General features: G+C 39.0%; 2 protein-coding genes across 2 annotated transcripts; one reads left to right on the forward strand and one right to left on the reverse strand.

The window, feature by feature from the left end:
- Positions 1-816: 816 nt before the first annotated feature.
- LOC127076827 (2-hydroxyisoflavanone dehydratase) lies at positions 817-2033 on the forward strand. The gene has a single exon (XM_051018618.1). It carries the CDS (start codon positions 845-847, stop codon positions 1838-1840), a length of 996 nt encoding a protein of 331 aa, XP_050874575.1. The 5' UTR covers positions 817-844; the 3' UTR covers positions 1841-2033.
- A 150-nt stretch (positions 2034-2183) lies between these two features.
- Positions 2184-9239, reverse strand: LOC127076826 (probable ATP-dependent DNA helicase CHR12). Its single transcript, XM_051018617.1, has 12 exons — positions 8904-9239; positions 8657-8816; positions 8345-8409; positions 7707-7898; positions 7366-7515; positions 6576-6971; positions 6168-6427; positions 5827-6045; positions 4798-5005; positions 4568-4721; positions 3391-3996; positions 2184-3073 (listed from the first exon to the last, which is right to left on the reverse strand). Exons 1-12 carry the CDS (start codon positions 9030-9032, stop codon positions 2376-2378), a joined length of 3237 nt encoding a protein of 1078 aa, XP_050874574.1. The 5' UTR covers positions 9033-9239; the 3' UTR covers positions 2184-2375.
- Positions 9240-25116: the final 15877 nt, after the last annotated feature.

The raw sequence follows: 25116 nt of genomic DNA on the forward strand, positions 1-25116 counted from the left end.
TTTAATTATTTTGAGGTGGGACCAAGTGCATTGCAAAATTTAAGATGTCTACTTCAAATGTTATGTTGGACAAAATTACATATTCCTAAAAGAAACACATGCAATAATACAAAACATTATAGGTCAGATAGCAGTCGAAAAACTCAGAAGTCCAACTTCAACTGCCCATAACTTTCTCAAAAAAAATCCAAATGTTGCAAAATTTATATCCAAATTCATTGTTTTGAAAAGATCTACAACTTTCATGTTGGAAGTTTTTTCATTTGAGGCTTTTTTAAGGGAGGCGCCAATTGGATTGGCGCCCCCTCTTAAAAATTACACATAGGCGCCAATTGGATTGGCTAGGGCAGGTGCCCTAGCCAATCCAATTGGCGCCTCCTTGCAATTTTTAAGAGGGGGCGCCAATCCAATTGGCGCCTCCCTCTAAAAGTGGGGTATATTGGGAATTTTTTTGAAACCTGGGTTATTTTGGGAAATTAATTTAAAATGTGGGGTATATTGGTAAAAAATCCTGCATAAATTATTTGTGCAATATTATATTAATCACATGTAAATATAATTAATTTAATTTTAAAAAATCATAATTAACTTGTTTACATAAATTAATCATAATTTTTAAAATATAATTAATTTAATTTTAAAAAATTATAATTAACTTATTTACATAAATTAATCATAATTTTTAACATAAATTAAATTAATTATATCTTTACATGTGATTAATAAATATCGCAAGTATGTAAAAAAAAAATGAATATGAAACATTTTTCAATTTAATTTAGTACACACCCTCTTCCCCCTATATATAATCTTCACTCACTTTGTTTATTCCACCAAAATTTCAATGGCTTCTTCTTCCGATGCCAACAAAGAGATAGAAAAAGAGCTTCTACCCCTTATCCGTGTCTACAAAGATGGCACCATAGAGCGTCTCATGAGCTCTCCAATGGTTCCACCTTCCCTTCAAGACCCTCAAACTGGTGTCTCCTCCAAAGATATTGTTATCTCCAATCATAACAACCCCGCCCTCTCTGCTCGCATTTTCCTTCCAAAATCCCACCACAAAAACCAGAAACTTCCCATCTTACTCTACTTTCATGGCGGGGCTTTCTGCGTCGAATCGCCTTTTTCCTTTTTGTGCCACCGTTACCTCAACCTGTTAGTTTCAGAATCTAATATAATAGCTGTTTCTGTTGATTTCAGACTCCTTCCACTACATCCTCTTCCTGCAGCTTATGAAGATGGTTGGACTTCTCTCCAATGGGTTGCTTCACACACAAGTAATTACGAAACAAACAATAGTAACTTGGAAAGAGAACCGTGGTTGCTAGATTATGGTGATTTCAACAAAGTTTACATAGGTGGTGATGTCAATGGTGCTAACCTTGCTCATAACTTAGCTATGCGTGCTGGATCTGAAACATTACCAAACAACCTTAAAATATTGGGGGCATTACTATGTTGTCCTTTTTTCTGGGGCTCAAAGCCAATTGGGTCAGAGCCTGTAGAGGAGCATGAGAATAGCTTGGCTATGAAAGTGTGGAACTTTGTGTACCCTAATGCAAAGGGTGGGATTGATAACCCCATGGTCAACCCTTGTGCACCAGGTGCACCTAGTTTGGCTACACTTGGGTGTTCTAAGATACTAGTTACTATTACTGACAAAGATGAGTTTAGAGACAGAGATATGTTGTACTACGAATCGGTAAAAAAAAGTGGGTGGCAAGGTCAACTTGAACTTTTTGAAGCTGGAGATGAGGAACATGGTTTCCAGATGTTCAAACCTGAAACTGATAGAGCCAAACAATTTCTCAAACGCTTGGCATCTTTTCTTGTTTGAGTGAAAAAAAAGTATTGTTGTGTGGGAGGAAAAAGTTCTTAGTTGTTTTATTGTTGAACTTTATAAATGATTGATCAAACTCATCATGTAGCTGATAACTAAACAAAGTTCAACATGTGTTCAGGAAGAAAATAAATTCCTTTTGTAATCATCATGTCCCTGTCTATTAAATTGTGTTTGGTTTTTCCTAATACTTTAACTGGATCATTTAATTCATGCTCAAACTTTGTCTAAAAAAACGGAAAGAACACTTCCAGAACCCGCATTTTAAGGAGATGAATTGAAAAACCGCCTTCCACTGGCTTAAACATCTAGACGTATGCATAGAAATGACACAGGAAAATAAGCATAAAATGATTGATTTAACATTAATGGCTATAAAATTACAACTTCCAAAAGGAACTTTTTGTTATCTCCATTTGTTGATAGAACAATCTACTAATAACTATTGACAAACTCAGAATTAAAAGCAAAACCTGCTTCAACTGTTTGGGGAAAATTTCTGGCATCATTGATTAATTCAAAGACATAAGTTTTAGCTTGATCTCCTTCCATTTGCATTCTGCCCTCTGGTATCAGATGACGAACCCTGGCTAAGATAGCTTGACCTTTTCTTTCTGTGAACATTCCAAGAAAATACATGCTCCTTCAAACCACTTCCTCCAACGTCCACCTTTTCATGTTTATGGGAACTTATTTCTTCATGTTTTAATCTCTTAGAGGCAGGGGTCGCATTGGAAGTATCTTCACTTGATCTCTCATTTTCCACGGTGTTGCTTAACTCTAACAACCTTTCTTCTGCTGCAGTGTCATCACTCGTTTGTGCATGGCTGTCCGCAGGGAGGTGGTTTCTTCTTTTTCCTTTAGCTGAAAGCCTAGATACATCTTGTCCGTTTTCCACAGCCTTCATCCATTGAAGATCGCTTAACGTATCTGCATATACCACTTCTTTTCTTTTTCGCTTTCCAGTAATACCACTGCTGTCAAAAGCTTTGACCTTATCATCCTTATTTACTGCAGAGTATACCCAATCTGGAAGTTCATGCTCTGTCATGAGACGAGATCTGTAATTCTCCTGTTGTCTTCTATCTTCGTCCATTCTCTCAAACAGCCAAAATTCCTCATCGGATCGGGCTGCAAGGCGGTTAATTTCTCTCTCACTTGGCACGTCTGTTCCAAGTGAGCTACTACCTCTACGCATAATCTCCTCCAACATTTCTCTCCTGTCCTGAGCTGCACAAATAAAAATACCATATATTAATCTTTAAACAGTTTACTTTTAGCGAGATCTAGGAAGCAAAACACAGAAGATTGAAATAGTGGAAGAAAATGTTCAAAGTTGAACACAAACATCTTTTTAAATGCTCAAAATCAGATAGGAATTCAAATACAATTAGGAATTCAATATTCATCTTCACAACCTTATTATTCGAACGTCGCTCAAATGCTCAACCAACAAAAAAGTTTCTCAAAGAAACACTTTCCTCTACCATCCAAAAACTGAAAACTTATAGATATTTTCTGGGCATAGCAAAAGTATGAGAACAAACCTGTTGATGTTGTGTTGAAAAGGCCTGCCTGGATGACTTTGGCATCAATTCCCATCTTTTGTTTAGCACGTTCTAGTATCACCTCTTCTACTGATCCCACACTGACTAACACAAAAACTCTAACTTCCTTTTTTTGTCCAATGCGATGGGCTCGATCCTCGGCTTGTTGATCCATTTGTGGGTTCCAATCACTGTCAAAGATTATAACAGTATCTGCTGTTTGCAAGTTCAAACCAAGTCCTCCAGCACGAGTGCTCAAGAGAAACATAAAGTATGGAGAGTCAGGAGCATTGAATTTCTTTAGAAGGGAACCTCTTTCCTCAGTTTTTGTTGAGCCGTCAAGTCTAAGAAATTTATAATCATGAAGTTGAAGATAAACTTCAAGAATATCCATGAGACGAGTCATTTGTGAAAAAAGGAGGACTCTATGTCCAGCTCTACGAAGTTTTGGAAGCAAGCGGTCAAGAAGTTCAAATTTCCCTGATGCTCTGACAATCTCCTCCTTTCGATTATATATATCATAGTTTCCCACAAAGAGGTAGGGATGGTTACAACACTTCCTGAGTTGCATTGTCAAGTTCTGTAGACTCTTTGATTTTCCACAACCTGCAGATTATTCTCTATTTAGTAAAGAGTTTGTAACTGAAGCTCTCAAGAAATCAGTTAAGCATACAGAGATGTATAAGCCAACATTACAGAGGCGGGTTTTTTTGGGGGGTGGGGGGCAGTGAAAACTTTTTCTGTTGATGAAAGTAAAGGTAAAATTAGGAAATTACATTTTTATCGAACAAAAGAATCTTATTCAACCAAATTATCACAATGTTATTGCTAGTAAAATGTTGAAAAATACCAGGAAAAAATCCCCTTCACCCCCCAAAAAAAAATCTGTTTCAAACATAGAACATGTTAATAACATTAATATCCAACTGAATGGGAAAAGATTGATTTACTTTCTAAAGATAGGAGAACTGATATATTTCTATACAACTACAAGTTTTTTACTTTTGAGAACTAAGACCAACTAACAATGGGGTAGGATGGGAATAAACAAAATCTTTGGCAGAAGCAGACCAATATTCAAATAAAAAGCAGCCATACTAAACATATGTTTTGAGTTAAAGTTTAAGAGAAAAAAATGTGTATTAAGGGATAACTGGGAGGCATTTTAGATACAAACCATTGTCTAACCCAACTCTGCCCACGTCAGTCACTTGTTGATAATATACTTTCTGCCAGGCTGACATGTCACATTTCAGTATGACCTGTGATTTCCCAGGAAGAAACTTTTCTACCTCAGCTTTTTTCCTTCTGAGTATGAATGGCCTTATTACCTATAAAAGAGGGAACGCTTCCAATTAGAAAGACATTGATAAGAGCAAGAGAATAAGAAACAAGAGAGAAACTCACCTGATGCAGACGGCGAATAATCAATAACTGTTCTTCATCTGTTAAGGATACATCAACTCGATCTGCAAAGGGGGCATTAAACCAGTCCTCAAAATTCTGAACTGAATTGAAAATGCTTGGGAGGAGAAAATTGAGCAGGGACCACAATTCCTGCAGGCTGTTCTGAATTGGGGTACCGGTCAACAGAAGTCTTCGTTCAATGTGATAGCTGCATAAAAGAAAATTTTTAATCAGACAATTTGTAAAAACAAAATTGCCTAATTCTAATGCATTTATATTAATCAAAGTTAGTATAATCTAATAAAAATTATAAGAAATACAGAAATTCAGCAAGAGATATTATTGGATGTAAACAGCATCAGAAGGAATAGAATAGTGATGTAGCAGACCCAAAAAATAATTCGGAGTGAAATTCTAATAAGAGAGTTAGGTAACAACACTTAAGTTTTGACTAACCAACTTATCCAAAAACACAGGCTGAATAACCATCCTATATGCCATGGTCTCAAAGTTTAGTTTTAGGGTGGGTTGAGGTTGTAGTGAAATAACCCATGCATGCCTCTTTAACAGGGACGAATTACGGGATTAAATCAAACTTCAGTATATGATGAACAAATTTTGGATGGACAGTGAAGGAAGGTAGTGAGCTTGGTCTCAGAGGGTCTGAAAAAAGGTCTAAAAACAAAGAGATGGTCCAAAGAGAGATAATGAAGGCTTTGAGAAAAAAGATTGTAAAACAGAAAGAAGATGGAGAGAATGACATAAATGTCAAAGAAATGACGGGGGCTGCCTCTATTCATTTCTTTACTAAAGAAGGAAGGAAATTTTGGGTGGCCCTACACCGACATTTATCACTCTCCGTTATAGTTCCTCTTTAAATATACCCAAACAAACACATTGTCAGGGTCCTCAGGGAAGTGAACATAAACAGTAGTATAACACCAATACTAACAAACATAATTAAAATCACCATAACACCAATACTAACAAACATAATTAAAATCACCATAACACCAATACTGGCCATACCTAGAGTCCAGGGTTCTTGCTAGAGCACACTCATGATTTTTCAATCGATGCCCTTCATCAACAATCAAGTATTTCCAATAGATTTTCTTCAGAAATGCTTTATCTCTCATTATAAGATCATAATGTGTTATCAGAACATGAAACTTGCCCTCCCTTGAGAGTTCTTCCTTTATTGCTTTTCTCTCATCCATCCGTCCATCGTATAGAACAGCTGAAATGCTGAACCACAGCGAAAATGAACAAGTGATTAGAAGGTGAATATAATGTGCAGAATCCATTACCTTCTCCCAACCAAGAGAACAGGTTAGGAAATAATTTGTCAATATCTAACCTGGACATACCTAGGAGCCCATGTTGAGAACTCGCTGACCCAATTTGGCAGAACAGCCTTTGGAGCCACAATCAAAAAAGGGCCAGTCACACCCTTGTATTCTAAAAGATATGCTATCAATGAAATGGTTTGTATTGTCTTTCCAAGCCCCATTTCATCAGCCAAAATTCCATTTAAGTTGTTATTAAACAAAGAAAGCATCCACTGGAGCCCTTCTATCTGGTATGGTCTTAATTCTCCACCTTGAAGAGTAGATGGTTGCTCAGTTACCTGTAAACAATTACAGTGTACTACAAGTTAGTTAGAATTACAACAAGCTACCCTAACCGCTGTTCTAATTAGAATTCCAGTGCAGCACAATTTTCAAGCATTTCCAGTGTATGAAAGAATTATAATAAAGTTATTCACATAATCCTACCTTTTCTTGAATGGAATGTATGGCAGAATTGTATTGCCTCTGGCCTTCAAGTAAATCACTAGTGTCATCATTATGATCAGAATCCATTAAATCCACATCTTCATCAAGAGGTGATTCCTTGGAAATTTCATTCTTCAAAGCATCTGATTGTGGTAAACAAGCCTCTGAATTTTCCAATGGTTCAATACCATTTGATTGTTTGGAGTCTCTTTGACGTTGAACCGCTGCTCCCAAATTTACAAGCAGTTTATTTGTTTCTTCAAGAAGCAAAGTTAATCTTTCATTCTTACTCTCTTTCACCATTCTCATGTAAGCTTCCTGATCATCAGCCTTTAAAGCTTGGAATCTCAATTTCTCTGCCCGAGTTGCACGTTGTCTTTGCCTTCCATGCCATGCCTACAATATTATTTATGCAAATTCGTACTCCATATCAAGCCAGCCAACGTTACTTAAATTATCTTTCGACTCAAAAAAATAGGTAAAATTGACATTTAAAATAACATAAAATCTTTTCACGTTTACTAAAGAAAGACAGTAACAAATTCAAACATTTTTAACATAGCAACATATTTTGAAAATAAATGAAGTTCTTGTTCTTGTATATCCTATACATGGAATGCACATGCACACTCTGAACAAACTCCTTCAGATATATCTAATTATCGTAAGAGTAGTTTGCAAAATTACTTTGTAATACACCAAAAAAGTTGTACAGCAACTGTACATTTTAGTTTCCCATATAAACATACATGTTTTCTAACAAATGAAAGATATCAAAGAAATAGAGGACCTGAACAGCATCATTCCTCTGTTTTCTTCTCTTCAATGAACTTTGGATTTGTAACTGGAACTCACGGACAGCATTCAGTATTTCTGCAAAAAATCTTCTTGTTCTGGTCTCTGTGTGACTTTTTGCTTGCTCTTCTAATCTAGATAGTCTCTGCGATTGAAGTTATATATGAGATAAAAAATTATGAACAAATTTCATTTTGGCATCATTAACTCCTAGTATCAATGAAGCAGAGCCTCGTCATCAATATATGCAAACCATAACCGATAATATCCATAACAGGAAAACTGATTTAAACTAAATGGGGAAGAGGGGCATTGATCAGTGAAATAAAAAATCACCTCTGTGTCCCGCTTCTTCCTTATTTGATCATCAGCAGCATCAATGGAAAATGGATCTCCAACACCATAAGGAGGACGCCGCAACCGCATCATGCCCCAGTCAAATAATTGTTTGTCGGGATATGCACATTTAACATTAAGCCAATATTCAGAGCTCACTTCCATCCTAACCTTCCCCTGCAACTCCGCCAGCTGTCAAAACAAAAGTCATTGCCAGCAAGGACATGTTTCTTGTCATTCCTCGGTTTAATTTGACCCGCAAGCAGGCAGACACGGATATAGAAATTATTAGTTTCATCAGCGGAAACCGTTCTTCACAATAAACCAAAACCTATCAATGAAATGATATTTATTTGCATACGACAAGCATGGGAAAATTGAATGCCTTACTATAAAAATAAAAATAAAGTTATAACCAATTTAGTGCACAATGTCATAGCATTTCATCTGTGACCGTTTGTTCACCACATTGTCATAGAATTTCAAGGAGAAAACACAAGCTATAAATTGTAGCTTCATAGTCAATGTGTGTTATCAATTCACCCACTCACTAGCAAAACAAACAAATACACTTAGCAAATATAAACAACACTCACAAAATACTAAACATTGAAGAAAGATTTGAGAATCAATTTCACCTTTAGTCCATAAAGCTCAAGCAAGCACCTTGTCTGTAGGTCGTCTCCCAATCTGGAAGGCAAACCTATTCAAAAACAGTAATCAACAACACTACTAAGAAAGAATCCTTCCCAATTAATTAAAAATAATGACAAAATAATCTTGAGGGTGAAAACTTAGGTTTCATAAGCTCATTAGAGTATAAGAAAACCAGAGATACAAATTACAATTATAACGATAATGTATACTAATATCTATAATGCAAGTTGATGAATACAACAAGGTGTGCAAATTGAAAACACAAGGTAGTTTATTATAGTAAAAGTGTTAACCTTCAAGCTGAGTTAAGCGGTGCTGAATCCGAGTTAACGAACGAATTTTGATTGCTTTGTTTAATTTGGAACTAGAATCACAATTAGGGCGTTGTTTGGACAGTGCGTCTTGAAGCTCAGTCAATAAATCTTCGTCTTGTGTAGAATTGCTCACGTCATCCTGAAGAACAAACAAAATAATCAAAAATGCGCGAGAAAATCGTGAATAATACAGAAAGAAATCAGAGAATTCAGGAGTGGTGCATACGGAGGAATCGCAAGGTAGGGGTTTAGGTTCAGATCCATAACAGATAGAAGAAACGGTGTTGAAGAGTTGAGGAGGAAGAGGAAGATTTCGAGATACATAGTTCAGTGCACCAATCAATGCTTGCTCCATAGCTTCTTCTTCTACCTCTAATGGCGTTACCGTTGTTTATTCATTGCATGCAAAATTTGAACTAATTTGAGTCGAACTCTCGAGTTTTAGTGAGTCACAACTCGGAATTAACAATGCAACCAAAAAGAAAATTAGTATCTCTTTCGCGATATCAAAACAGAAAATAAAAATCGCTGTTTTCTCTATATATTGCGGAGCCTCGTTGTTCATAAGGGTAACCCAAACACGCTTCTTAATATATCCCTTTAAAGACGTTTATGCCCTTTTAGTTTTGCGACAATGATAATAATAATAAAATGCAATTAATTAAATGAATTACATTTAACAAATTGTTACTAGTTTAATTTTCATTTTAGTCATTGAAATTTCAAGGTCAAGCAATTTCTTCTCTCAAATTTGATTTCTTAAATTAAATAATACTAATTTAACACTATTTTTGTGTTTGTGGGTATTTTTCTTTTTCTTAATAGAAAAACAATATGCATGTGTTTTTGCATATTTATTTAGTAAAAGATATATTTTATTGGAAATATTTAATATTGACATTTTTTAATTTAATTTTAAAGATTAAATTTCTATTTTACAAATTATAAAATTAATAGTTTGTTATGTTAGGCAGGATAAAAGAAAAAGGTAGTGTTAGACAAACAACCAACGTAAAATATTGTCAAATCTCTATGATATGGATCAACAAATGTTAGGTTGTTGATTATAAGCAACATGTTGCATGGTTCAAGTACAGTGTTAAAAGAGTAATAGTTGTTGCATCATCGCCTGAATATAGTGAAAGATAAGTGTAGGGTTATATTTGCAAAAGACCTCACCAAGGGCAATGTCCTTAGACCGTCCTAGAAGAGGCAACGATGAAAGGTCGCCCTAAGGGAGGTATCGTCTCGCTCTATAGTCTTCCATCGCCCATACGTGAGAAACGTGGGATAAGACGTTTATGGGATAGAGAGAAAGTCATAATTGACCCACGACTCCCTTGGAAATAGAGATTCAACTGACCATTATTAACTAAGTGGAGAATGACCTTTTTCGAGGAAACCATAGGCCCAAGAGTATCTATAAATACACCGCCCATAATAGGAGCAAGAGACCCCAAGTAATACACACTTTTAACACCATAAAGAGCACAACGCTCATTGTCGTATTAACACACGACCATCGATGAGTGTATGTTTGCCACTAAGCATCACCGATCATCAGCAAGGTCTCTCACCTCACGTGAGCAGATCTCCTAAATCACTACCATACATGGTTTCTCACCACCGTGGAAAAACTCTCCACCAAAATGTGGTATAAACCTACTAAGGCCTCTGAGCCTCCCTGTCCTTGTAGGAGGAACGCGCAAATCTATACTTTTTTACCAGTACAGTGGCGCGCACCACGGGGCCCCGGTAAAACTAACATGGATCACACTTCTAATCTTCTTCATCTTCCATCGAAGATTGTCGATAATATCACAACCTACAACGTAAATACCATTGTCGGAGGCTTTGTCGGTAGAGGTAACTCTAGATCTTCCCAGAGGAAGTACGCAAGGAACGTGTTTGCGGGAGACATAATATCCCTTGGCTTCCCTAGAGGCTCTCAAGGGAAAACATGGGTTAATATTATCTTCTCTAAGGAGGATGCCCTCGGACTTAACCCTTATAATGATGATCATCAGGCCATTATTATGCAACAAGGGAACTGGGACATCAAGCGTGACCTGGTAGATCACGCCAGCTCCACTGACGTCCTATTTTAGGATGCCTTCCAGAAACGGAAACTTAACCCTGAACAACATAAAAATGTGCAATGGTTCTTTGATATGGTTGTTAGGTGAACAAGTACAAATAATAAGCCACATAACCCTAGAAACCATGTGCGGGTAGGGAGTTAACGCCATGGTAATTGACATCAACTACCTCATTATGGATGTTGTATCACCATATAACATCATCCTCGAGCGGTCGGCTATCAATGCGAGTGTTGCCTGAGTAGTCTGGAGACAGCCGGAGAAGAGCTCGCATTTATTGATGTTCCCTCTTCCGAAGTTCCAAATACTAACTTCGAGTAGTGGGATCCCAGATTGGGAACTAAGGTATAAATTATCACTCCCATAGAGGACTTGAAGGAGGTCCAAATAGGTACGCACACCCATTAGGTGACGGAGATAGCTACATTTTTGTTTGCAGAGGAGGGAAGGGAACTAGTCGACCAACTCATTAAGAAAGTCGACTTGTTTGCCTAGGCTCCCTCCAACATGCCAAGAATAGACATCAAAATGTGAGTCATCGCCTCGTCATCCACCATTCCGCCAAACTAGTGGCGTAGAGAAAACGAAAAAGTTGGCGAGGAAAAGAGGCTCGTCGTCGATGAAGAAGTGGAAAAACTATCTGACATTAGGTTCATCATAGAAATAAAGTATCACACCTAGCTAGCTAACGTGGTTCTAGTAGGGAAAACTAATAACATGTGGCGCATGTGGGTATATGTCACTGATCTGAACGACGATTACCCTAAAGATCTGTACCCACTACTAGATACTGATCGCTTCATTGATGGATCATCGGCCTATCACATGTTGAGCTTCATGGATGCATATTCAGGGTACAGCCATATTCGAATGGATCCCCTGGACATGCCCAAGACAACCTTCATGTCAAATCATGACAACCACTAGTATAATGTCATGCCCTTCGACCTAAAGAATGTTGGTGCCACTGATGACATTTTGTCATTGTATGTATTTAGTCGAAGAATTAGAGCAAAACAAGTGAAAGTCGAGCAAATATAAGAAGGAATGACCAAATGATGAAGGGAAAATAGCTAAGTGTGAAAATTGTGGACTTAGTGAAATTTTGAGTGAAAAAAGAGCAAAAAAAAGTGAAGCTTCGAAAATAATCATATCCATCATCGCACACGCGATAGGGAATTAAAAGTTTCATCGCGCGTGCGACGCAGAGTATCACGCGCGCGACGTTCACTTTTCTGTGTTTTTTTCTGATGTGTTCTGGTCTATTCTGACACCTTTAAAAGGGAAAATTTTATATTCTTACAAGGGTTACGAAATTTGACACTAGGAGCACGATTTTACAGCATCAAATGGTGATTTTTAGAGCATTTGAAGTCATTAGAGGTCAATCCTTCAAGGAAATTCATATGTTATTCTTTTTTATTATTCAATTGGTATTGTAATTTTAAATATGAGTAGTTAAGCTTTCTAGGTTAGGTTGTGTGATGATGAACCTTATTCAATCTTGTTGGAATTATATGTTGGTTTGACTTTGTATGAATCCTTTGAATTATAATTTTATTCAGTTGTTGCGTAACCTTAATGCTTTTTATTTCAGATACTCTGTTAATCTGATTTTGGACACATAGGAACTAATGACCATTAGCCTATGTCTTGGACCTAGGTGTCATACCCTAAAATTTTCCCTACTTTTTTTATTCAATTCGCATGGCTTATGGTTTTATTCATTTGCATACTTTTTTTCTATTTGACCATGCATTCATCGACAATTACATATGGTAACAAATTTAGGTCAAAGGTTCGGTGATAATGGATTTAATTGGTTTTAGTGGATTTTTGAGGTGGATATTATTTGGTAATTATTCGGGTTTATTTCTCATATTGCTTATGGTGTGAATCATATTTTTTCATGGTTAGTCGGGAGATTGGAATGATCGTCACTTAATTCAGAGGCTTGCTTGGATTCATTCAAAAGTGCTTATTTTCAACACATGACCACTCCTCAAAAGAACTTAAGTTCATGGTTTGATTTATCAAGAAGGCATGGAAAAAGTGGCAAAAATCCAAAGTAAATTCAAGCCAATTTCAAATTATAACCTAGTGACCATTCAACTTACATCCTGTTAGATACCCAAAAGTGCTTATTTGAGCCATCAATTAAGGGTATCTTTCACTCTATTTCCTTGCTAAAATTGTCAAAACCACATTTGTTTTACATGAAATGCATTACATTGATAAACAAGCTTGGTGCCTTTGATTTGTGTGTTATTGTGCAGGAAAAAGGCATGAACTAATTGAAAATAAAGACACAAGAAAATTGGCAAAGGAACCAATGAATACAAGCATTCATCAACCTGCTCGCTAGGCGAGCTGCTAGCGAAAAGCTCCAGTAAAATGTCAATAAATTCGCTAGGCGAGCTCCTAGCGAAGGTGGTAGCGAGTTCGTTCTGTTTTGGTGAAAAGCGCAGCCAGCACTCACTCGCTAGGCGAAGCTCTAGCGAGTCCCCAGCGAGCATTCCAGTAGCAAAGCTCTTGTGTATTATTTTATTCGAATCGTTGGAAACTTGTATATGCTGATTTCGCTTGTGTTTGAGCCGTTTATCCAACTTCGGAGAAACCATTTTCTTAAAGCAAATTCTCTTGTCCTTCAAGAGGCATACTTTGCTTGAGGACAAGCAAGAATCTAGTTGGGGAGAGTTGTTAGATACCCAAAAGTGCTTATTTGAGCCATCAATTAAGGGTATCTTTCACTCTATTTCCTTGCTAAAATTGTCAAAACCACAATTGTTTTACATGAAATGCATTACATTGATAAACAAGCTTGGTGCCTTTGATTTGTGTGTTATTGTGCAGGAAAAAGGCATGAACTAATTGAAAATGAAGACACAAGAAAATTGGCAAAGGAACCAATGAATACAAGCATTCATCAACCTGCTCGCTAGGCGAGCTGCTAGCGAAAAGCTCCAGTAAAATGTCAATAAATTCGCTAGGCGAGCTCCTAGCGAAGGTGGTAGCGAGTTCGTTCTGTTTTGGTGAAAAGCGCAGCCAGCACTCACTCGCTAGGCGAAGCTCTAGCGAGTCCCCAGCGAGCATTCCAGTAGCAAAACCTCTCAACCTCGCTGGGGCGAAGGTTGGAGCGTGTCCTTCGCTAGGCGAAGGTTTGTTCGCTATGCGAACATGACAGTTCAACAGACCCTGTTTTCTCTGGGCGCTGGTGCCTTTGGTGCCATAATTAGACCCTCGCTAGGCGAGCCTTTCTGCTCGCCTAGCGAGCATGACAGCCCAGTACTACTCTATAAGTAGCAAGTGCCACTTTTGAGCACCGTACCTTAGTTTTACTTTATTTTTCCAGCTTTTGCTCTAGAGATATTTTTGACCTAGATTTCATTTCTCTTCATCTTGTAACCATCTTCTACAAAAAGAAGGTGGATTCCCATCCAATCTCGATTATCCGACTTGGATGTTGATCAACCTTCTTCCGAAACTTGCCGACCAAGCTACCATGAAAATGAGTAGCTAAGTCATCCATTTGTCAAGGTTAGATGTAGGTGATTACTAGCTTTGGGTGTAAATGTAAGGATCTTCATATGTAAACTCTTTAATGGTGAATATATGATGAAAACTTTGTTTCTATTTAAAACTCTTTGTGTTGGTTTATGATCGAGAGATGTTTACCAACTCTTGACCTAGGTTTTCATCCAAACTTGTTTGTTAGCTAGAGATAGTAATGAATGATTTTGTTCACCATAAGGTTGAACCAAAAAGTTGTCATTTTGATAGATTGTGTTCGAGAGAAACAATGGATCAAAATGGGAAAACTCACAATGTGTGTTCGAGAGAAACATATTGGGAGGACTTTGTGAAATGATTTATCATCTAAAGGAGTTTATAAGATTGTTGACCGAACAAATACATGCAAAGTAATCATTGAACCCTAACTTTGACAATATTTCTCATTTAATCAAACCATAACTTTTACCGCAATTTAATACCTTTGTATGCAAGATAACGTGACAACCAATCAAAACCCTATTGTTACTTGAGCTAGAATTAATACAACCATCGAACGGCGGTGATATCTTACAATCTCTGTGGATACGATAACAAAAACCCGACACGTAAATTTATAACTAACAAAATGGCACGAACTCGCTACCACCTTCGCTAGGCGAGCTCCTAGCGAAGGTGGTAGCGAGTTCGTTCTGTTTTGGTGAAAAGCGCAGGTGGCACTCACTCGCTAGGCGAAGCTCTAGCGAGTCCCCAGCGAGCATTCCAGTAGCAAAACCTCTCAACCTCGCTGGGGCGAAGGTTGGAGCGTGTCCTTCGCTAGGCGAAGGTATGTTCGCTAGGCGAACATGACAGTTCAACAGACCCTGTTTTCTCTGGGCGCAGGTGCCTTTGGTGCCACAATTAGACCCTCGCTAGGCGAGCCTTTCTGCTCGCCTAGCGAGCATGACAGCCGAGTACTACTCTATAAGTAGCAAGTGCCACTTTTGAGCACCATACCTTAGTTTTACTTTATTTTTCCAGCTTTTGCTCTAGAGATATTTTTGACCTAGATTTCATTTCTCTTCATCTTGTAACCATCTTCTACAAAAAGAAGGTGGATTCCCATCCAATCTCGATTATCCGACTTGGATGTTGATCAACCCTCTTCCGAAACTTGCCGACCAAGCTACCATGAAAATGAGTAGCTAAGTCATCCATTTGTCAAGGTTAGATGTAGGTGATTACTAGCTTTGGGTGTAAATGTAAGGATCTTCATGTGTAAACTCTTTAATGGTGAATATATGATGAAAACTTTGTTTCTATTTAAAACTCTTTGTGTTGGTTTATGATCGAGAGATGTTTACCAACTCTTGACCTAGGTTTTCATCCAATCTTGTTTGTTAGCTAGAGATAGTAATGAATGATTTTGTTCACCATAAGGTTGAACCAAAAAGTTGTCATTTTGATAGATTGTGTTCGAGAGAAACAATGGATCAAAATGGGAAAACTCACAATGTGTGTTCGAGAGAAACATATTGGGAGGACTTTGTGAAATGATTTATCATCTAAAGGAGTTTATAAGATTGTTGACCGAACAAATACCTGCAAAGTAATCATTGAACCCTAACTTTGGCAATATTTCTCATTTAATCAAACCATAACTTTTACCGCAATTTAATACCTTTGTATGCAAGATAACGTGACAATCAATCAAAACCCTATTGTTACTTGAGCTAGAATTACTACAACCATCGAACGGCGGTGATATCTTACAATCCCTGTGGATACGATAACAAAAACCCGACACGTAAATTTACAACTAACAAAATGGCGCCGTTGCCGGGGAATCCATCAATTAAGGGTATCTTTCACTCTATTTCCTTGCTAAAATTGTCAAAACCACATTTGTTTTACATGAAATGCATTACATTGATAAACAAGCTTGGTGCCTTTGATTTGTGTGTTATTGTGCAGGAAAAAGGCATGAACTAATTGAAAATAAAGACACAAGAAAATTGGCAAAGGAACCAATGAATACAAGCATTCATCAACCTGCTCGCTAGGCGAGCTGCTAGCGAAAAGCTCCAGTAAAATGTCAATAAATTCGCTAGGCGAGCTCCTAGCGAAGGTGGTAGCGAGTTCGTTCAGTTTTGGTGAAAAGCGCAGCCAGCACTCACTCACTCGCTAGGCGAAGCTCTAGCGAGTCCCCAGCGAGCATTCCAGTAGCAAAACCTCTCAACCTCGCTGGGGCGAAGGTTGGAGCGTGTCCTTCGCTAGGCGAAGGTATGTTCGCTAGGCGAACATGACAGTTCAACAGACCCTGTTTTCTCTGGGCGCAGGTGCCTTTGGTGCCACAATTAGACCCTCGCTAGGCGAGCCTTTCTGCTCGCCTAGCGAGCATGACAGCCCAGTACTACTCTATAAGTAGCAAGTGCCACTTTTGAGCACCATACCTTAGTTTTACTTTATTTTTCCAGCTTTTGCTCTAGAGATATTTTTGACCTAGATTTCATTTCTCTTCATCTTGTAACCATCTTCTACAAAAAGAAGGTGGATTCCCATCCAATCTCGATTATCCGACTTGGATGTTGATCAACCCTCTTCCGAAACTTGCCGACCAAGCTACCATGAAAATGAGTAGCTAAGTCATCCATTTGTCAAGGTTAGATGTAGGTGATTACTAGCTTTGGGTGTAAATGTAAGGATCTTCATGTGTAAACTCTTTAATGGTGAATATATGATGAAAACTTTGTTTCTATTTAAAACTCTTTGTGTTGGTTTATGATCGAGAGATGTTTACCAACTCTTGACCTAGGTTTTCATCCAATCTTGTTTGTTAGCTAGAGATAGTAATGAATGATTTTGTTCACCATAAGGTTGAACCAAAAAGTTGTCATTTTGATAGATTGTGTTCGAGAGAAACAATGGATCAAAATGGGAAAACTCACAATGTGTGTTCGAGAGAAACATATTGGGAGGACTTTGTGAAATGATTTATCATCTAAAGGAGTTTATAAGATTGTTGACCGAACAAATACCTGCAAAGTAATCATTGAACCCTAACTTTGGCAATATTTCTCATTTAATCAAACCATAACTTTTACCGCAATTTAATACCTTTGTATGCAAGATAACGTGACAATCAATCAAAACCCTATTGTTACTTGAGCTAGAATTACTACAACCATCGAACGGCGGTGATATCTTACAATCCCTGTGGATACGATAACAAAAACCCGACACGTAAATTGACAACTAACAAAATGGCGCCGTTGCCGGGGATTGTAAATTGATATTGCGAGCATCGCAATGGTTGTTTAAGTTTTAGCTTGTGAATTTTTGACTTGTGCTTGTAATTTGTTTGGTTTAGTGTGCAGCTTACGTTTTATGCGAGGGCAAATCCCTGTGGACGAACTTCTTTTTGATCCTGAGATCGAGAGAACCGCAAGGAGGCTCAATAGCAAAACGAGACGTAGGAGGCAACAGGCTAGACAACGCCAAGAGCAAGGAGAAAGTTCTTCAACCACAAATCCACCACCATTCATACCAAACATGGAGCCACAACCACCACCACCTATTTCTACTCCATGCATCAATAGTCCAAGGAACACCGCTCAGTTTGCCAACCACACCGGAAGGCAAGCTGAGATGAAAACGGGAACTCTAAATCTATTATATGGAAGTCCATTCACCGGAATGGACCATGAAGACCCATTTGCTTTTCTTACAAAATTTTATGAGATAGCATTGGCTGCCGGAGTGGATCAGGCTCAGGAGCTTCCGTTGTTCAGACGATTATTTCCCCACGCTTTGCTCGGTAAAGCAAAGGATTGGTACCTAGATCAAACACCAGCCGTAATGTCAGACTGGAACGTGTTAGAAGAGAAATTCATAGAAAGATTCTTCTCCCATAACCGATTCATGGAATCCAAGACGGCCATCTCGGTGTTTTCACAAGGAACCAGTGAATCTTTGAATGAAGCGTGGGAAAGATTCAAGTCCATGCTTCGGAAATGTAAAGGGCATGGATTTGATGAAATGACTCAAATCCATATCTTCAGAAATGGACTTCAACCAAACTGCAAAACGTTGTTGGATGCTACCTCGGGTGGCTCTTTATTGTCAAAAAGTGCCGAAGAAGCCACGAACATTATAAATCGAATGGCTTTGAATGATCTTCAGAGTCAAAGTCGAGGAAATTCTTTGAAGAAGGCGGGAGTGCTTGAGCTAGGGACGAACGATGCCATCCTTGCCCAAAACAAGCTCATCTCACAACAAGTGGAACTCTTAACGCAACAAATCAAAGAGTTAAGAGAACCGTCAAAAGCTAAACAAATAGCTTGTTGTGAACTTTGTAAAGGTGAACATGACACCGGATTTTGTCCACCTCCCGGTTTTGACGAAGTAAACTACATGGCCAATCAAAGGGACTATCAACCGAGACAACAACAACAACAACAACCTTATCAACCGCACCCTCAAAATCAACAACAACAATTCCAAGGGAACCAAGGGTTCCAACCTAGGAGTAACTATTACCATAACCAAGGTTATGGAGGTGGTTCTTCTAGCCGTCAAAACCCTCCCCAAAATCCGTATCAATATCAACAACCGCCGGTCGTCAATTCTAAATTGGAAGAGACATTGACGCAATTCATGCAAATGTCAATGGCCAATCAAAAGAGCAATGACGCGGCTATAAAGAATCTCGAGACTCAAGTTGGGCAACTTGCCAAGCAACTCGCGGAACAACAAACCGGTCCTTCCTTTTCGGCAAACACGCAAACAAATCCTAATGCACATTGTAAGGCGATCATGACGAGAAGTGGGAGGGAGTTGGGTAGTGAGAATAAAAAAGGAGTTGAGAGTGAACAAAGAGAGAAAGAGAAAGAAATTGAGGAGGAAATATTGGAGGAAAATGTTGATGGTGAAGTAGGAGAGTGGAGTGAGGGAGAAGAAGTTGAAAAGAATAAAAATAATGGTGAAGTTGAAAAAGAAAAAGGTGTGGAGATGGGGAAAAATACAAGTGATGAGGTAATAAGGGAGGTAGTGAAAAAGCCTAGATGGAAGAGTGCTAGAATTGCAAAGGGAAAGGAGGTAGTGAGCGCTACTCCTATCCAAAACCTTCCTTATCCTCATGCTCCTTCCAAAAGGGAGAATGAACGGCATTACGCCCGGTTCATGGATATTTTTAAACAGTTGCAAATCAACATTCCGTTTGCCGAAGCCTTGGAACAAATGCCCAAGTATGCCAAATTCATGAAGGACATACTGACCAAAAAGCGGAGGTATACCGAACCGGAGACCATCGTCCTTGATGCGAGCTGTAGTGCCATTATTCAAAGGACGCTTCCTAAGAAAGAGGTTGATCCGGGAAGAGTTACATTGCCGGTTAAAATTGGTGACGTGTATGTCGGGAAGGGACTTATTGACTTGGGGTCAAGTATTAATCTTATACCTTTGTCAATTATCAAGAGACTTGGCAACATTGAGACTAAGTCCATCCGAATGACGTTGCAATTGGCGGATAAGTCGACGACCCATCCTCATGGCGTAGCCCAAGATGTTTTGGTGAAGGTCGACAAATTCTTTTTCCCGGTTGATTTTATTGTTATTGATATGGAGGAAGATGATGATGCTCCGCTCATCTTGGGCCGACCGTTCATGAAGACCGCGCGAATGATGATAGATGTTGATGACGGTTTAACGAAGGTGAGAGTTCAAAATGAGGAAGTGACATTCGATCTATTCGAGGCAATGAAGCATTCAAAAGATAGAAATGATAGCTTCCGCATCGATGTGATCGAAGACGCTATTATGGAGGTTTCAAAGCATATTCATGAGATATCTCCTATGGAGTTAGCTCTTGATGACTCATTGGAGGTTTTCACTGTTGAAGAAGAGCTAGCTCTTGAGGAATGCTTAAAGGAACTTGATAGTTTAGACGACCTACAACCATGGGAAGTAGAGGAGGAAAACTTGAAAAAGGAGGTTATTGACCGTCATACCCCAAAATTTGCCCGTTGGCATTACCAAGCATTTTCCAAGACCCTCTGACTTGTTCTGCAAGGCACTGATATCAAATGGACAAAAGTCCACTCACAACAGGCCCAATCCACAGGCGGCCCAAAATAGCTTGCTCGCTAGGCGAGCAGTCCCTTCGCCTAGCGAACATTTCATCATGCCACTCGCCCAGCGAAGCATCAGATCCAGAAAAAAGCCCAGAACTAGCTTGCTCGCTAGGCGAGCAATTCCTTCGCCTAGCGAAGCTTGCGAAAATCTGAAGTTTTGGACCTCGTTTTAAGCCCATTAGGTCACCACCACTACTACTATAAGTATCAGCTCTTCAGTAACGAAAACGGACACGAAAACGGAGAAGCAACACGAAAAAGCAGAGGAATACGGACGGAAACCCTAGCACGGGAACCTTGACGGCCACGTATCCGCACCGGAGTTACCGCCGCCCAAATCAATCCGATACCAACCGGGATCCGTCAATTCAGCATTATCACCAGATTGCAAACAGGTTTGTGTATCACTACCGTTTTATGTTTCCATTTCATAATCTCTAAATGCATAATACATCATGATATATTGAATTTTTGGATATGGGATCATACTTTGCATGCGAGCTCGAATGTGCCTGAACATCATGAATATTGGACCATGTTATTTCTGTAATTGAATGTGATAAGATATGCAACATGCTGGAGTCATACTGTTCTGAAATTCCAAACCCGTGGTCGCTCGCTAGCTCATCGCTAGGCGAGCCTGCAGCGAGCCTTCGCTGAGCCTTCGCTAGGCGAGGCAGAAGCGAACGGGACAGTGGCTGCTTTGTCCCTTTGCTGTTCCATTTTATGTGTATTTCATTATTGTTGCATCATTTGGCCTGAACTCGTAACTGTTATGTGCATTTTATGGCATTTTATGGTATTAATCAAATCATATTTTATCCTTATGCTCTAACCCGTGCGTTGAATGATGTAAAAGCTTCCATATCCCCAATGAAGTGGCCGGCTAGGTACCCTTACGTGTGAGAGACTTTCGTGGAGATGGATTCCAAATTACTTCACTTTAATGTGAAGATTCATATTGATTACTAATTAATTTTAATGTGTCGATTTTTAATGTATTGATTGATTTTAATGTGTTGGTTTTAATTGGTTTTAATGTGGAAATTCACCATAATTACCTAATGAACTTAAAACATGGACCTTAAATAAATGACATCGGACCTCTCTTTATTACCCCACGATTATGTAATACGGTCATGTCCCGCGAATGTGGGGATATATATCCTTAGCAAAGACCCTTCGGTAAAATCATCATAGTCCCTCGGACGTTGCCTTCGAAAACACGATTTTGTCCCTCGATGACCCTTCGGTGTAGCCTACGGTTAAATGATGATAGTCCCTTCGAATGCTAAGGTATCCTCACAACTGTTGTCTTCAATGACCTATCGATGACCCTACGATGACCCTTCTACATCCCCAGGATAAAACTACTTACTTCTCAATAGTAAGGACAGTTTTACCCTCATAAGGATGAGAAATGCCCAGAAAGACCTCGGACAGGTATAACCTTAATTGCTCATTCATAATAGAAAAATGCTTTTCACACCCCACACCTTTCAAACATCTTTTGGAAAATCACCACTTAGCATACATCCGTACTAGGATCATTGCCGAGTTATATTTTTCTAAACTACTTTTAAAAAAAAACTATACGGGATAACCACTTTGTATACATTCATGCAAGAATCATTACAAAGTTAAATTCTCATTTTCAAAACATTTTCATACATTTCTCAACCACTTTTTCAAACCTAGAAAACATAAATGATGAGCAATTAAGAGCCCATGGATAACCATGGATACAAAGGGTGCTAATACCTTCCCTTTGTATAAAGTACCTCCCGAACCTAAGAATTTAAAATTAAGGTCTTTCCTGTTCTTTTCCACCTTTCCTTAAGGGATAAAAGAAAAGTCGGTGGCGACTCTTGCTAACCGCGACATTGCGATTACAAATCCAAAAAAGTCCAGTTCACCGTATGACAGAACTGGCGACTCTGCTGGGGACTAAAAAGAGAGGTCCATCTTAAAAAAAAAATAATATCATTTATGTTTTCCTTCTTTTAAGGGGGGCTTTGAGTGAAAGATCCTACACCCGGATCTAGTGTACCTTAGGTAAGTAGCAATAAATCATCGCGACTATCCGGCGTATACTGGAATGGTTAAAATGATAGCTACGGTTAATGCGACACTTTGGTTGTCCTGATGTTCCTCATGTTACTTGAGGAAAAATTTGGCTTCCGCGTGGTGTCATCAAAGCATTAACCAGACCTTTAGAACCCTAATTGACTCATCCTAGCCATTAGAAAGTAGTGAGATAACTGACTTCGGTTCCGACTGAGGTTGGTTGATACTCGATACTACACTCTTTGAGATTGGACTTTAGGAAAGCTTCGGTCAACCACTTGGTGTTGCACTGAAGTGGACCTAAAGAAAGGTCGATGATTTGAGATCCTTCTAGAACCCGGTTACTATTCTAGGACAGGTTGAACCAACCAAACTTCAGTGGGGAGGGTACTTACCTATGGAACTCATGCAAGCCTTAAAACCTAGGAATAATTATTGTGTGACATGTCTGTGCTTGCATAACATTATAACATCATAACATCATAACATCATAACATCATAACATCATAACATCATCATACTAACCGTTTCAAGGACTTAGGAATTTAGCTTTGCTCTGTTGAACAGGTTATGGCTTCCAGGAAGACTATCCGGATCAATCTTGTAGCAATCTCTCCTCAACTCAAGGATTTAGTGTCAGAACTCCCCGATCATGCTCAGTTCAACAAGAAACATGGTCATCTCCTCAATTTGGTTACCACTGGTTTCAAAGAAGATATGATGAGAGTCCTATTCCAGTTCTTCGATCCTAAGCATCATTGCTTCACTTTCCCAGATTATCAGCTGGTACCCACATTAGAAGAATTCTCCCAGCTGCTCGGGATACCTATCCTCGATCAAGTACCCTTCAGCGGTTTAGAAAAGATGCCAAAGGCCGAAGAAGTTGCCGCAACTTTACACATGACAAAGTCCGACATTGAAACTAATTGGGTAACAAGAAGTGGAATTAAAGGTTTACTTGCCAAATTTCTGATAAGTAAGGCCCGAGAATTCCTAAAAGTTATGAATGTCCATGCTTTTGAAGATGTTCTAGCATTGCTAATCTATGGTTTGGTGTTATTCCCTAATCCAGACCAATTCGTAGATATGAATGCTATTAAGATATTTCTCACTCATAACCCTGTGCCTACCTTGCTTGGAGATGTCTTGCATTCCCTTCACACTCGTACTATGAAGAAGCAAGGGACTCTCATGTGCTGCGTACCTGTGTTGTCTAGGTGGTTTATTTCGCACCTTCCTCAATCAATCTTGAAGAATGATCAAAATCTGAAATGGTCCCAAAGGATAATGGCACTCTCCCATTTAGACATCCGTTGGTGTTCTAACCTCAGAGAAAATGTTATCATCATCGACCGTTATGGAGAATTCCCTAATGTACCCCTCATGGGGATAAGAGGAGGTATTACTTATAATCCTGCCTTAGCCCTACGTCAGTTTGGGTATGCTCGAAGGGATGGTCCGCATGAAATGATTGTTCAAGGTATAGTGTTTGACTATGACGATGACTCTCAAGGTCTCCGCCAAAGGTTTGTACGAGCTTGGGGCATGGTGAAAAGAAGCAATTTAGGCAAGAAAAATTCTATTCCTATGGAGCCTTATCTCAGATGGGTACGCGCCAGAGCTCGTGAACTTGTCATGCCATATCTTGCAGTCGGACCATTGATTGTTGAATCAGAGGTCGAAGGAGGTACTTCCCAGATCATTTCTTACCCAGATATGCCTACTGATGCTGAGGAATTGAAAAGATCCTGGACCCAGTTGAGAGAGGAGAGAGATACTTTCGAAGCTCAGTTCAATGCAGAAAGGAAGAAAGTATTAGAGCTCGCCAGCCAGCTTAATGAGGAACGAAGACTCAATGCATATCTTCGCCCGAAAAGAAGTCGCCCCTGGGAGACTTAAGCTTTCATTGTATTTTTACTATTATTCCTTTTGTAATGAACATTGATCGAAAATATTAGTAATAAACATTTCTCCCTTTTCGGTAGTTTATGCAAAGTTAAATTCCAAAAGGCCTTGAAAACATTTCATGCATTGCATAGCATAACATAGCATAACAGGTACTCTAAAGGGATCAGTGTTCTCACGATTTTCCTCCAAACAGAAAAATGGACCTCGAACAAACTGTCAAGGATCTCCATGCTCAGAATGCTCAACTCCAGGAGATGATCTTGAACTTATCCAGGGGGCAGGAGGAACTGAAAGCTCTCTTGCTCGAGAAAAAGAAAGACAAGAAAGCTGTGAGTTACATTAACCCGGGAAGAAGGCTTAAAGGACAGGCTGCGGGAATCAAAATCAGAATTCCGAAGGATCAAGAAGAGGAAACAGAGACAGATTCAGAAGATGAGGATGCTGATCCTTTCAACCCTGAGGATGACGATGAAGATTACGAGAATGAACAGTACTCTCCAAAAGATGGCAAGTACAAGTTGCTGGAAGAACGCATGCTAGCTATGGAAGGTCAGAAGGCGCACGGTCTGGATTTTGAAAGTTTGGGTCTAGTCTCCGATGTGATCATTCCTCGCAAATTCAAGGTCCCCGCTTTCACTCAGTATGATGGGGCATCTTGTCCTCAAATGCATCTGAGAGCTTACGTGAGAAAGATTCAACCGTATACCACTAACAAGAAGCTCTGGATCCATTTCTTCCAAGAGAG

The sequence above is a fragment of the Lathyrus oleraceus genome, chromosome 4 (genome assembly GCF_024323335.1).
Source record: "Lathyrus oleraceus cultivar Zhongwan6 chromosome 4, CAAS_Psat_ZW6_1.0, whole genome shotgun sequence".
Taxonomy (NCBI): Eukaryota; Viridiplantae; Streptophyta; class Magnoliopsida; order Fabales; family Fabaceae; genus Lathyrus; species Lathyrus oleraceus.

Bases quoted from the DNA above. Each gene is read 5' to 3' on its own strand.
- LOC127076827 (XM_051018618.1), top strand. From the start codon at position 845: ATGGCTTCTTCTTCCGATGCCAACAAAGAGATAGAAAAAGAGCTTCTA.
- LOC127076826 (XM_051018617.1), bottom strand. From the start codon at position 9,032: ATGGAGCAAGCATTGATTGGTGCACTGAACTATGTATCTCGAAATCTT. The intron at 7,899-8,344 runs GTGAAATTGATT...TTGTTTTGACAG, and splicing joins TTGAGCTTTATGGACTAAAG to CTGGCGGAGTTGCAGGGGAA. The intron at 5,006-5,826 runs GTATGGCCAGTA...TCTTTTATGCAG, and splicing joins GCAAGAACCCTGGACTCTAG to CTATCACATTGAACGAAGAC.